This window comes from Mya arenaria, chromosome 14 (assembly GCF_026914265.1).
Source record: "Mya arenaria isolate MELC-2E11 chromosome 14, ASM2691426v1".
In the NCBI taxonomy this organism is placed as follows: domain Eukaryota; kingdom Metazoa; phylum Mollusca; class Bivalvia; order Myida; family Myidae; genus Mya; species Mya arenaria.
Genome location: NC_069135.1, coordinates 60957463 through 60973309, shown reverse-complemented (window position 1 = coordinate 60973309; position 15847 = coordinate 60957463). Strand labels below are relative to the sequence as shown.

Genomic DNA, 15847 nt, shown 5'->3' with positions numbered 1-15847 from the left:
TTGTGACCTTGTCCATCGGGTGAGATGCAAACTGCCACCTGTATTTGTGACCTCGTTCATCGGGTGAGATTCAAACTGCCACCTGTGTTTGGGACCTCGTACATCGGGTGAGATGCAAACTGCCACCTGTATTTGTGACGTCGTACATCGGGAATAATGCAAACTGCCACCTCTGTGTATGACCTCGTCCATCGGGTGAGATGTAAACTGTCACCTCTGTGTATGATCTCGTCCATCGGGTGAGAGGCAAACTGCCACCACTGTGTATGACCTCGTACATCGGGTGAGATGTAAACTGGCACCTCTGTGTATGACCTCGTCAATCGGGTGAGATGCAAACTGCCACATGTGTGTATGATCCGTCCAACAGGTGAGATGCAAAATGCCACCTGTGTGTATGACCTCAACCATCAGGTGAGATGCAAACTTTCACCTGTGTGTATGACCTCGTCCATCAGGTGAGATGCAAACTGCCACCTCTGTGTATGACCTCGTCAATCGGGTGAGATGCAAACTGTCACCTCTGTGTATGACCTCTTCTATCAGATGAGATGCAAACTGCCACCTCTGTGTATGACCTCGTCAATCGGGTGAGATGTAAACTGTCACCTCTGTGTATGACCTCGTCAATCGGGTGAAATGCAAACTGCCACCTATGTGTATGATCCGTCCATCAGGTGAGATGCAAAATGACACCTGTGTGTATAATCCGTCAATCAGGTGAGATGCAAAATGCTACCTGTGTGTATGACCTCGTCCATCAGGTGGGATGCAAACTTCCACCTGTGTGTATGACCTTGTCTATCGGGCGAGATGCAATCTGCCACCTTTCTGTATGACCTTGGTGAAAGTACTTTTATTATTTATCAAGGGGAAGTAAAGTAAAACAATAACATAACTTAGTTTAAACGGTTAGTTCCCTTTCATTACAGACAGGAAGTTATAAACAGGAATTTTTTAGTTTCGTTTCAAAAGGCTTGTCTGCACATGAAGTTTTGTTTTTCAGACAAAATTCATTTGATAGCACGCCCACACCGACAATAATCTGACGAAAAACGTGCATTGGAAATTGCTGTAAGCCTATTTCTTCATATTGTGTAAGTAGATACATTATAAACTGAACTATTTCTAAAATGATTTTGCCATAAGTTTACGATTCAAAACTATACGAAATTGACACAGGAATTTTCTATATAAATGAACTTCCCTATAAAAATATATTTTAAACCTGTGTGTTTAAGAAATTCAATATAGCTAATTCGTAATAAAGATTATTCGCAGTAAAGTGAATGAGGCGTAAAATATTAGGTCCAAAGTACCGTACATGCATCCTATAGACCAACAAATACATGTTTAGCCCAAACAAATGTTTGTTAAGGGTAAGATATCTCAGAAAACTAGGTAAAATAAGTAGTTTTTTAATTAAAAAAGGTGCACAAAATCGAGTAGAATTTAGTATAATTTAACACATGCAGAAGAGAAAGAATGTCACCACTGATATTGTACATATCAAATATGACTTAAGTTTTTAAAATGAATGTAATTGCGATGACTTTTAAATAGATCATTTTTCTCGCGTATATAAGCAAATCAGTTTAAGCTGTGACACGCGTTATCTTTTGTACATGTTCAATATGAGTTATCACGGAAGGTGAATGAAACCGTAATAACTGAATTCTCTTTATTTGCACTTTTCCTTTGTATAACCACAGAGTGTCGACAATAATTGAAATTTGTTATTCAAGATTGATTTATTGTTTGTAATTACTTTCCGTGAGGTGCCAATGGTAATATTAATAATACATCTGTTTGACAAATGATAAACCCACAAATCGGAATTGGGACGTGTACTAACTGACCCGGGTCAGAACATTTCTAAATATGTGCAGTACTCAAAACTGATAAGAAAACATAAGCCCCAATATCAACATCACCATATCTTTCCTTTCATAAATGATGCGATACACACACATTTCCTTCTTATCTTAAAACCACGTTTAATATTTGTTTAGGTGACATGTACGATAACATTTTAAACTCATTTAACTAATGTGTCTTGTTATCATATACCCGATTTAACTATAGAGTATTGTGTCCTGTATATTGTATCTTGTGCTTGTAATAAATAGTGAAGATATCAGAATTGTGTCATATCACCTGAGAAAGATAAATAACAAAAAGACCAGCATTTTAAACCATATACGGCAATGAATTATTTCTCATAGAGGTGCAGTTAAACTTATATCCAATATAGTATACGCATATATTTGATTTTGTGAAGATCGGTTTAAAAGGACGAGAGTGCACTCATGGTATAGGTATCTACTTTTCACCCAAGGAGATGTGGGTTCAAGCCCTACCAGGAAAACAATCTCGTTTTCTATCGAAATGGAAACGCTGCCGTACTTAACGGATTCGCGAGTGATTAATAGAAATTACAGTAAAACCCCTCTATTCAAACCACCCCAGGGACTGGATCAAGTATTCGTATAACTTAATAACGAGCTGCCCGTTTTTTGTGTTTTTTCAGGGGGGGATTGGGGTTACAAACATTGAATTATATAGAAAAACAAACAGCTCTAAAAAATTCGGGGAGGTCGCATTTTTCACAGGCATTTGAAATAATTCAAAATTGTCTATGATATATGTATATTTCAAAACTTCCATACGTTAAAATGAAATACACAAAAATCTAATACAGATTAGCATGACTTTAAATGTTTTAGCAAATCAATATACCCGTACTCCCAAGAGAACTACTCAAAACGGTCAAAAGCATGCGGTCACACGCACACCCTCTTATCACAAAAACGTACGTGCAAACACACTCCCTCTCCCCGAACACACGGTCGCATACACTCACTCCCACAACCCCATACACGTACGCGTACACGCACTCCCTCTCAACGAACACACGGTCGCGTACACACACTCCCACACCCCATACGCGTACGCGTACACGCACTCCTTCTCAACGAACACACGGTCGCGTACACACACTCCCTCACCCATATACGCGTACGCGTATACGCACTTCCTCTCCCCGACCTTACGGTCGCGTTCACACACTCCCACACCCTCATACGCGTAAGCGCACAAACAGTCCTTTTACCCTCAACGCGCCTACGCGCTCACGCACTCGCATGCACACACATACTCACACATGCACTCTCTCTACCCCGTACGCGCACTCCCTCTCCCCGAGAACACGGTCGCTTATACATGTACTCCCTCTCCCAACACACCTACCCGAACACACACTACCACTTCCCTACACGTCAACGCACACATACACTCCCTCTCCCCGAGAACACGGTCGCTTACACATTGACCCTCTCCCAACACACCTACCCGAACACACACTACCACTTCCCTACACGTCAACGCACACATACACTCCCTCTCTCCGAGAACACGGTCGCTTACACATTGACCCTCTCCTAACACACCTACCCTAACACACATTACCACTTACCCACACCTTAGGCACACACACTCTCCCTCTCCCCAACGCAGGTACGCGCACATGTACAAGACCCCCACGCACAGGTACGCGCACACACACACCCTCTTCCCCATGCACGTAAGCACACATGCACGCCATCACGACACACACACGTTCGCGCATTCGTACTACTCCTCCACCCACACACTAACGCGTACTCGCACTCCCTCTCCCCACAGAAACGTACGCGCATACACACTCCCTCTCCACTCACACATGAACGCGCATACGCACTCCCTCTCCCGACACTCTCGTTTGCGAGGGTCTATTTATGACCAAGTTGTATTTTTCAGACACAATTTATTTGGTAGCCGGTCTACACCGAACTAAATCTGTCGACAAACGTGCACTGGACAATACAGTAAGTAGATTTCTTCATATTGATTGTAAGGTAGATATATACTCTTAAATTTGTCTAGGTAGTTCTTGAAATAATTTATCTCAATTATATTCATCATAATTGTCCAAAATGGAGACTGGGATTCCATGTTAAATTTACCTTCAGTTTTATATTCATAAAACCATGATTAACAAGAAACATATACAAACTTTGTAATAAAGTAAATAGGGCGGACTATATATGGTTTACCGTCTCGTACCACCACCAAACAGTCCAACCATTATGTGTATATTGGCAGAAGTGGACCTTTGACCTCGACCTTTGATTTCAAAACTCTAATCTAAATTGATTGACTATTTGTGACCACGTAGCTATACATTCCCTTTTAAAAAGGCTTATATTGTTTTATCGGTAGAAAAATCTTATAGTTATTTTTTTGGTTTGATCATTGTATCAACATATACTGTGATCCCTTAAAGAGTAAATCGTATTGAAGATGTTTTTTACGTGTTCACCATTCAGTTAACAATATGATATAATTTCTCTTTTTCCTATAAAGTTGGATGGTTTCTTTAGGGTGCATTTATAGCGCTGCCTCGCGGTGCTCTTCCTTTCTGTGGAGTATAATTAACGTCTGGAAAGGGATATAAAAATGGCAACAAAACGAGGCGAGAGAGAGAAAGAGAGAGAGAGAGAGAGAGAGAGATAGAGAGAGAGAGAGCGAGATAGACAGAGAGAGAGAGAGAGACAGAGAGAAAGACAGAGAGAGTCCATAAGTCATATTGTAGCTATGCTATATTTCTTTCTTATTTAAGGCACTCAGAAGGATGGATGCAGTTCCAGGGCGAAAGGCGAGAATGGCATCTTGTTTGGCGCCTGGCCTCACCTACTGCCAGCCGTGCGTGGAGGACGGCAAGAAAATCCTCCCCGAGGCCTTCTGTCCCGTCTGCAAGGAGTTCCTGTGTTCTAACTGTGCCCGAGTACACCGGAATCAGAAAATAACCAAACGCCACGCCCTTCAGGACAAGGACCGTATGCCTTCCTCATTCCACGAACAGAGTGAAGAGGAAATGTTTACAGAAACATGTCAGCGTCATGCTAAAGAGTTTATCAAATATTACTGTCAGCGTCATTATGGACTTTTGTGTGGAGACTGTTTAATTGAGAATGAAGATCATCGCTCTTGTAAAGTAGAGAAAATTCAGCAAGTGGCAAAACGGTATAAGCAGGGTGCAGAATACAACAGCCTTAAAACAGGACTTGTCAACACGGCCAGTGACATTAGCAAAATTTCACACGACATACAAGCGATCATGAAATCAGTTGACGAAGAAAGCCTTACCAATATCAATGAGCTTCGCAAATTCATGAATAATATAAACCGGTACCTGCAAAAAAGGGAAAACGAACTCTTGGCAGAAATCGATCGGAAGAAACGGACATCCAAGACACTGCTAGATGAACTGAAATCAAAATGCACAAATATGAAATCATCCATTAAAAAACTAAAATCGGAGCTACAAGCACAGGACGACAACAGCAATCAGCTATTTATAGTAGGAAAGCGAGCTATAAAAGAGCTGGTAGGTCTCCAGGCAGCCCTGGAAGAGGTGAGCAGGAGGAGTGATGTTCCCCGATACATGTTTCACAGTGACCCCTCGACTGAGCAGTTAATAGCTTCTGAAAAAGCAATAGGAAGGTTGGAAGAGGACAATGAAACGTCGGTTTTTGGTCAGCAGCAAAAACAACAGCAGACGAAGCAGGAACAACTGCAACAGAAGACGACAGGGCAGCAAGAACGACAACAACAGAAGGAGAAGCAGCAACGGCAACTCGCGACGATGCAGCAAGAACAAAAACACATGCAAGGCGTATCACTAAAAGGTTTGTGTACAATCACACACAAAATTGACCTTGCCCTATGTAGTGCAGTCTATAAGTCTCTTTTCAAAAGCCTTTTGATGTCGCTCAAGCTTACCAGGCACATTGACGCTGCTTTAAAAGCTATGTTGTAAATTACTAAACAAAAGCAAAATAATTAAATACTGCGACAAATAATATTGCGCAAATCTGCTGACGTCACACAAATAAAAATGCATTCTTAACTCCTCGGCCAGAAAACAACCTCGGGTGTATATGGACTGTTTACATTCTCAGAAATTCGTATGTTTAAGTCCGCTGCAAGTAGATCGCGTAGTAATTTAATTTAGCAGTTAAACTTAATGACTTAAAGCTCTTCGGAAATTTAACTATGTTTGCAATAATACACTTTACTGGCAATCAATTAAAACTTAGATAAATAAATACAAGGTAAAACACTAAATTTAATTAATGATAAAAAAAAATAAAAAATACGAACTACTTCAACTGATGTACCGTCATACATCCGAGGTTGTTTTCGATAAAAATGGACGAGGAGCCCCGAATGAAACAAATGTGACAGTGTTGAAATAACATCATTAATCAAAATATTGCGTAATAAAAAATGCATTTATTATGAAAGCATGTGTCTTTTAAGACAAAAGAAAAAAACAAAAACTAATAATCAAAATTCATATGTATGCAATTTAATAGTCTACAGAACTCATTCCAAAAAGGATTTTTTCACTGCACAATCCCGAATTTAATGTTAATAGACCATTGTGCTTTTGTAAGAAGGTTTCGTTTAAATGATTTGTTGGATACATTGTTAAGATTAATAACTATTCCCCAACATAATAAAATGTTATAGATCTTTTTCAGTAAAATGATTAAATGGTGATCTTAGATATTCAATGTCTCCGACTGACCAGTGTGCTTTAAGATATTGTTGAATTACTATTTGGTACTACAACCAACTTTCTATGAATGAAAAGTATTATACATTTGTGAATGACATTATAACCGTGGATATATAGTAAATTATTAAGACTGGTACCTTCCATTATCACCGAAAAAAAATATTTGTGTCGGATCGATTCGGCCGAGATATCATTTCGGCCTACTTTTATTTATTAATGTTTGTTTAAATCGTGTGAATTGCGCTTTGAATTTTAAATTTAAATTGTTTAAATTTCGTTATTGCGACTTATATTCATTAGTAAAATCGTGTAAATTAAGCTTTGTACTTCCATTATATATCACTTAAATTTAAAATAATCAATTAATGTCGTATTAAGGCACTTATATTTGTTATCAAATGCATAATTTAAACTATTATTCACAATATGCCCATAAATTCTCAAATGCGTATTTACTACCACAGCGTGTATATAAATCGTTTTCACAGAAAGTAAATTTCTAAAATAACGAACTCGTATGACCGGCGACCAGTCAATGCAAAAAAGAGAGAATAATTTTTTTTAACTTGCTGTTTTAAACATTTGGCTTATTCGTTTTATATGACGTTTTGGAAGTTTTACACGCATCAAAACGGCTATTGACGACAAATTTAAAGTAAAGTTGAATAAGAGTTGATATCATTAACAAATCTTCTTTTTTCATAAATAAAATTTATCCGTATACACTTCCCCATTAACAATTGCAATCATTTATCCCTAATGAAAACTCGTTATGCAAAAATGATTTTCGCATACTTTTATATTTTTTGTAAAAAGAGACAACAATATATGAACTATCGACACTAGGATTAATTTAATAAAAAGATCAGATATGATAACAATGTTTATTATTATTATTATTATTATTATTATTATTATTATTATTATTATTATTATTATTATTATTATTATTATTACTCTTGCTATTACTATTATAATTATAATTATTATTATTTTTATAATAATAATTATTATTATTATTATATTATTATTCCTTTTTAAATGTGATGAAACAAAACATTTTTTTGTTTTTGTTATTTATGATGGCGTTCACTTTCAGTCCTCTTTAAAGACAGTGCTGACTTAAGCCGGGTTATGTTCAGCAGGCAACCTGATATTTCAGTGAAGTCATTAGATGATACCCGTGACTGCTGGCTGTCCAGTGTTGCCCACCTAACCGGGGACAGACTCCTACTGGTAGATCGCGCTAATTACTCATTGAAGCTGGTGGACAGTGAGAATAACAAGCTGGTATCCGAAGTGAACCTGCCAGGTCAGCCGTGGGACCTGTGTCTCCTGCCCGGGGACAGGGCTGCCGTCACTTTACCTCAGGTGGATAAGATACAGTTCGTATCTACTCAGGGAAATGTCACGCTACAGCGTGCTGTTAATGTAGCTAGATGCTGTTGTGGAATAGATGTCTGTGATGACAACTTGATAGTGTCCTTCGCCAACCCAGGTTATGTTGTGTTAATGGACATGAAGGGAAAGGTGAAGAAGAGTGTGGACAAAGACACCAGTGGAAAACCTTTGTTTGAGTATCCCGAGTATTTGACAGTGACCAGGGTGAGCCAGACTCCGGTCATATTTATCTCAGACTGGGGCACCAACACCATATCCAGGCTGAGCATCTCACTAGAGGTGGTCCAGACCTACCAAGACCCGATACTGGACTCACCACGTTGCCTGGCAGCCCTGGGGGACAACCAGCTGCTCGTGTGTGGGAGGGACAGTAACAACATCCTGTTACTGGACACGCTCACCGGCGAGATAACCCAACAGCTAGGGAAGAAAGAAGGGATAGAGATGCCATACAGTGTGGCTTACTGTTCACTGAGAAAGATGATGTTTGTCACCTGCAGTCAGTATGCCAGACCTGAATTGAAGAATTTCGTGAAAGTATTCAGCTTAGTATAGATCGAGTCTACCAATTGATATTAGTGAAATCTGTATCAGGTGTGAAGTATTTGTTATGTTTAAAAATAATTCTAATGTATAGTATCGTACTGAATATACGCTTATACAATGCTTAATATCACATATCGCGTAATTTAATTCATTCGAAATTATTGGACGGATAAATGACTTTAAATTATGTTGAATTTTTACAGTTTTCATAAGTGACAAGTCGGGTAGTAATTTGCTATTAGACATGAATATACGAGTATAAGTTGGCTTCTTACCACATATAAACGAAGTTTATGTAAAATGTGTGAATGTTTAAACATTGTTTTGTGTAAACGAATGATCAAGAATATAGAGTAATAGACACGGTGTGTCATTTTTTCATGCAGCTTGTATTTAGTAAATATGATGTTTATAATGTGTTTATATTGAAATTTAACTCACATGTACGTGTCCTTATACATGTATATTGAATGAATAATTCTAAAGACATTGACCTTAGTGTGAATTGTTTCCAAAAAATGGAATGAATTATTTAAACAGACATAAACCATAGTAAAAAAGTTCCCTCATATATTAATGATTCAACAGACATTGATCAATGTGCAACTTGTTTCCTCATATATCTATTGAATAAATTATACAAACAGCCTTTAGCTGATTTGTAAGGGGTATGGAAATCGTGGAATTCAAAGTCAATTTGTTTAGCATATATTACCATTTGTAAAAAAAAGGTGCAACTGGCATAGTTTAACACTCCTGATGATTTGACACACTTTATCTCGTATGAACAAAATGAGGAAATAATACATTCTCTAAACCATGGAAGAGTCCCTTTAAAATACAACTGTTGTTGTGTGTCCTGCATTACGGGTATTTGTTTGGCATCGAATGCATCACCCATGTCCAATTGACGTTCAACATTTTATTTCAAATTATTTGTAAATTGGCCATAATAAAGTTTCAGATGGGTTTTTTCCCGCTTTTTTGCTATAATAACTTATATACGCGTCGTCGGTTAGTGCAAAAAGGCGCTATCTAACAACATACCATTTTTCACATCTAGTGATACATTTGGCGCCACTTGAATATAGTTTTACATCATAAAGGTCTGGAAATTCCTTGAGAGATGCCTAAATTCAGTTATATAACTATATCAATACCAATTTTTAAATTATATGTTCAAGATAGCTTCGTTAAATGCCTGGCACTTCCTGTATTTTTGTGAACTATTTCCTAGCCTGATATTCAGCCTTTCGCTGAAATGTATGTGATAACATACATGGATATTTCGGTAAAGTTTTGTTTAATTTGGCAATTAATTTATAACAATGCTTTCAAAAATGTATTTTGAACGTTGCTGACGTCAACATTGTTTTATGTACGTAGTCGTTATGCTGGTGTTAAATTGTGATAATTTGTAGAATTGAATGCTAAGAGTACGGCATGTATTCCAGTTACAAAAACCATTATTCTATGTTATAGTTAGATGACCTTCAGATAAATCATAATGCTAAGGAATGGGCAGAGTGAGCGTTAGCGTCAGAGCCATTCTCAAAAACTTAGATTTCACTTCATGTTATCCAATTGATTTAGAATGTAACTCTATTAGCTAACGTAAATTCAACGTGCAATCAGAGTTTTTGTCGAAACCGTGCACTTGCTCAATATAACCGGAAACAGCATCATACGCGCAGGTGGCCGTATTCTGACATGCAACACATCGCCTACCGGAATTGCGACACATGAAGAGCATTCATTTTATTACAAGACACTTGTTGAGTGTGCAGACGTGTTTACTGGCCTGTATTCGTTTTCCGAGTGGTTAAGAATTTAACCACCCCGTCCTAACAGCACACGATGCAGCTTTTGACACAAGAGTAATAACAAATAAATGTCTGAGCTATAGTTTAAGCCATTCCTACATTTATGGTTTTGCGGATAGTTTATGACTATGCAAAGTAATCTTTCCTGGATGTACAAGCTACAAATTATCTGCAATCGACCAAAATATATTGAACATATACTAAAAAGCTCACAACGCGGACGCTGATCTTGCCGCATTCGCAGCCCTACAATAAACAGTCGACACTCTTCCGCAGAAGGTTCAGATAACGTTCTTCGTGACCCTCATTATAAAATAACAAGAATTAAAAATGAAACGAATCACCTGCGGAAATTTTATAAGCTTATAACTTTAAAGGTATAAATAAATTCCGAAGCTAAAATATAGGCCGGTACTGGACTGCATGGGCAGTTGCTCCAAGCAGCGTGCCACGTTTCCGGGTGCGATTGTCAGTTGTGCTAAACAGATTAGTAAAATTGGTTAAACCAATTGCACCTTCATAATTTATTTTACTGATTCGAATATTTACTTAAGCTTGTTCAACTCCTTCAGATGTTACGGAACGTAACGTCATTTACTTGAAAGTTACTTTGTTTTAGATGTGAGGTTTAATGACACAAAATTTAGCCCCGAAACCTCATTGTTTTTACATATCGAAAGTTTGAACATTTGGCTATATGATACAAATAGTCATAGAGAGCGCCGCTGTCTGAAGCACTGAACACATTTGACGTTGAACAAAAAATACGCAAAATGTGAGTTATTCTGATATTTTGAATTTGTATGTGTACAAATTTTAAAATTGAATTGCATTATAATTGTTTCAGTGCTTATCTTTTATCAATTAACATGGGTTTTTTTATATAAAATTTTAATATTTATTGACGCCATTCTGGATAAAATTAAAGTAATTATGGTGCCTTTCATGATAACGGGGTTTTCCACTAACCTTCATCGGAAAGATTTTTTTTTCAAATAAATGATTAAAGCAAGCCTACCACTTTATTCCAAAAATAGCACAACAATGGTTGATCAACTTTTTGAAGATTTTACAATAATCATACACTAACAAACACATTTCATTTCACTAGATCAATCACATTTACATTATTTATTTAAAATAAAGTTTGGGGGATAAAACTACCGTTAATTTATTTTAATAGAAATTCTGGTTAAGGTCTTGCATGTTAGCACACATAGGATAATATCTCAGCAACAACTTGATGTATTGCATTGAGACTTTATACAATGGTATTCAACCACCCAATCTAATTGAATAACCAAGTTAGATAACTGTATTTTGCAAATAATGGCCCTTTATTATTACACTTAAAAAATCTGGTTAAAATTTTGCATGTAACCACATTTATGTTAATATCTCAGCACATAGTGTATTGCATTGAAATCTAATCGAACAGTGATCCATGCATGTTTGGCCAAAACTTTTCAATCTTTACACTGAAAAGCGGCGGAATAGTAGAGCGCGCTGTTTCTGTGACAGCTATTGTTTATTTTTTTGTGTCAATACCTGTATTTTTATGCAATCGGTTATGAAATATAAAACTAATCATATTTTCTGAAAAAGGTATCTACAATAACCAAAGTTTTTTCTGTTATTCTCAAAAAATCAATTATGTACCATTTAATCTGCAGCATAATTACTTGAGATTTATATCTTTATTACGAAAAGACATAGAAGTATATGAAAAAATAAATAAGTGTGTTATTTATAGCAGTCAAACTTCCATTTTAAGGCAGTTTAATGTTTTCAGGTAGAATGAAGCACTGGTTAGAACAAGGGTAACAGTGGAGAGGTCTTTTGGAGTGCTGAAAAGACGATTCCCATGCTTGTCGTATGGTCTTCGTTTGGAACCAGAGATGGCATGCCAAGTGATCATAGCCTGTGTTTTTCTTCATAACTATGGCATTGAACATAGAGACATCATGGCAAACATGCACGATGCTACAGACATTGACCAGCCTCAGGCAGATGTTATCCCAGCAAACGAAAATGGACTTCGATATAGAGACATTGTGGCCCAACGTTATTTTTAAAAACCTGTATGGTTTTATATTGTTTGCAATAATGCAAACTGGTATTAAAACATCAAGCACCTTCAAAATTATTCTTACTAGTGATCTTATATTATTAGTCGAATTTTATATTTTATGCCCCCCTTCGAAGAAGAGGAGTATATTGCTTTGCACATGTTGGTCAGTCCGTCAATTACTTGAAGTATGGTCATCAAACTTGACATAAAGATATGGTCTGACCAGTAGATGACCCCTATTGATTTAGGGGGCCATTCGGTCAACGTCACAGTGGCAATAAATTTAAGGATTTTAAAGCTTGTCCGAGTGATTAATCAACAATGCCTAGACCTATGGCCATCACACTTGACATGGAGGCTGGGCCTGACCAGTACAAGATTTATATTGATTTGAGGGGTCATCATGACAAAGGTCATAATGTTTGACAAACATCTCTTGTTAAGTTAAAGCTTGTCTCTGTAGATATGGAAATGTTATTATTCTCACGCTGGTGCCAATAGCAACATTTTCTCATCTAATTCTTGATGTATTACATTGAAACTTTAAAGCTGCACTCCCACAGAATGAACAAGCCAATTTGGGGAAAAACAGTTATATAACACTGCTGACAGAGTTTGATTGAAGATTTTTATATTGAAGTTAAAAAAATAAATGTTTTATGCATTTGTCTTGAACCATTACTTAATTCTTGTCTCTGCCACATATGGAGTGAAAACTGTATTCATTATAAAACATGTGCAAAAATAAAATGATGTCATGAATATTTTACCTCCTGAGTATTGAACTCATGTAACATGGTGCAAGTCATAAATGTAGTTGTAATAGCCTTAAAAAAACTATTTTAGTCTGTGTAAAATTTGACCTATGATCAGAAGGTACAGGTGGATGGATGACACATTCTGTAGTCTTTCAATAAGTTTTAATATGTTAATTCTTTTATAGTTTAGGAAAAATTTAAATAGCCATTCTGAAATGAAATGGGACAAAAAAAACATGGTAACTCTTCATACTTTTTTAACTTCTATTTGAGATGGATTTTTATTTATTACTTATTCAAGGAATACAGAATGCATTACTTAATGGTATATGAGTAGAAATAAAAACAAAACAACATCTGTAAAAAGACTTATTTATATACATATCATATATGACAGTATTTAGTATCACAGAATAAGATATCACAAATTTGCATGAAAGTTGTTATATATGCAATTCCTCCCTCTGATATGAACGAAATTGTAAAGAAAGCTTTGAAGTAATATCAACAAAATGTAGAAACATATACATAGATCAGTTTATCATGGCCAACAATTGATATAATTTTTTAAACTGTTATAAACAATAAACAATTTCACAAAAGCGATTTGAACACAGCATGAATTTCTAGATGAGTTATTTTAAAGAACTGTCATCTGGCAGACTTTGGTAAATGAAGTCAGGTAATTTTTGAAGTAAATGTTAAGTATGAACAAGTGTAACAACTTGGTATGGCCTATTGCATCAAATAATTGCAAACTCAACAACTATTATGAAGTGTGCAAATGTACATTTAAAACTAGTAACAACAATAGAACAAGATCATAGGCAAAATGTATATACTTCATCAAATTTACATCAAAATGAGTAGGCTTCATGATGTATTACATACCCATAAATATTCTCTGTGACATTTTGATCCAATTATCTTATAGGAGTGACTCACATACTTGAAATTCACGAAAGGTATCTTTACATACTTCAGAGCGAGTAGCAATGGAAATTCTTTGTGCTTATCTAGTTCTTATTTCAAAATATATGTTAGGACGACTGACTTGTTTTTAGCAAGAAGTAAAACACAATTATACTTAGTAGATAACTAGATTATAGTATATTATTAACGTAAGTAGTTGATTTTAGGAATATCACTGTATGACACTGCAAGAAACTTAATTGAACCTTAATTAAAATTGCTCATGAATATAAAATCCCATTTAACATTCAAATTTAACAGAGCTCAGGAAAAAAGAGGATGCAATTAGAGGATGAAATTTTCTTTCCATTTTTTAAAAAGAAAGCATAGTTATTTAATAAGTATTCAAAACAAGTTACATATTTTGTAAATTATTAAAAACTTTGCAGTTTTAATAGTGGTCGAAATTAACACAAGTCCATAAGCCCTGCATTTGTAAAATAGTTTTTTTTGGCTTGCTCAAATTCATAAATTTATATAGCAGGGCTTGTTAAAAAATTTGATGCCAAACAAAAGTATAAGAATTCGTGCTTGTTCATCCGAAAGTCTAACTTCAATGACTGTTATAAGTATAGGTAAAGTATTACAACAGCACCAACAGACTAACATATCTTTCCAAATAACATGATTGTAACCATCTTATAAATAGAAGAAAGCACTTTTTTTAAATGATTGGTGAGTGCTAAAAGATTTAATTAGGACTGCTATTGTATCATAAGGTACAAATACCATTTTTTTTATTCTCATTCATTCAAATACAACTCTGTTTTCTTCATAATAACCATTGATTTTGACATTTAATTATCCTTTTTGTAATATTAAAGTAACACTCTTATTCAAAATCAGTACATACTTATATTTAACAAACAAATTCTTTGACTGAGAAACCATTAACTACTTACTTTATCATGCATTTATGGAAAATATTAAATAGTGATTACAACATTTTAACCATGTATTTGATAGCAGCTCATTTCTTTAAAAAATGAATAGTGAATGCTTAAAGATTTATTGTGATCTACTATAGTATCATAAGGTAAAAATAGTATGTTTTATGCTCATTTCTTTCAAATTAAACTTGGTATCCTTCTTTAGAACCAATGTTTGACATGTATTCATCCTTTTTGTAATATCTTAACATTTGACATATATTCATCCTTTTTGTAATATCTAAACAGTATCATTAATTGTGGTATATCTTTAAAACAATATTATTAAATATGGTAAATCTTATTTTGGAGAAAGAGTGCTTTAGTATTTTTATAATTTGGATGAATTTATACATCTGATTTATTTTAAATTATTGAAATTCCTTAAGTTGATGTTTGCGAAGATTTAGTGTAACAAGATGCAACTCCTCCTCCCTTCTGTTCTTCTCTCTCCAATAGTGCTCTTGGGCAGAAAATGCTGCTGTCACTGCTGTTAACCTCTTTTCTTCAAGCTGAAACAGCTGGTCCCCAGCATCACTTTTTCTCTTTCGTCTCGACATTTTACCTGATCCCGAACAACAAACATTTTACAAGTATACTGGAGGATATCTATTATTTAAATGAAGTCATTGCTAAAGTATGAGTTTAATAAACAGGGTTTTTTGGAAATTAGAATTATTTTTGTTGATACAAATGTTGTACAAGATTGTAATATTGAAGAT

The 15847-nt window shown here is 35.6% G+C and overlaps 2 protein-coding genes across 2 annotated transcripts; both read left to right on the top strand.

Moving 5' to 3' along the window:
* The first annotated feature begins 976 nt into the window (after positions 1–976).
* LOC128216344 (transcription intermediary factor 1-alpha-like) lies at positions 977–5540 on the top strand. Its single transcript, XM_052922903.1, has 4 exons — positions 977–1097; positions 3799–3866; positions 4661–5473; positions 5535–5540. Exons 3-4 carry the CDS (start codon positions 4673–4675, stop codon positions 5538–5540), a joined length of 807 nt encoding a protein of 268 aa, XP_052778863.1. The 5' UTR covers positions 977–1097; positions 3799–3866; positions 4661–4672.
* Positions 5541–5653: 113 nt separating this feature from the next.
* LOC128216726 (uncharacterized) lies at positions 5654–8925 on the top strand. The gene is made up of 2 exons (XM_052923380.1): positions 5654–5729; positions 7725–8925. Exons 1-2 carry the CDS (start codon positions 5687–5689, stop codon positions 8579–8581), a joined length of 900 nt encoding a protein of 299 aa, XP_052779340.1. The 5' UTR covers positions 5654–5686; the 3' UTR covers positions 8582–8925.
* The last annotated feature ends 6922 nt before the right edge of the window (positions 8926–15847 follow it).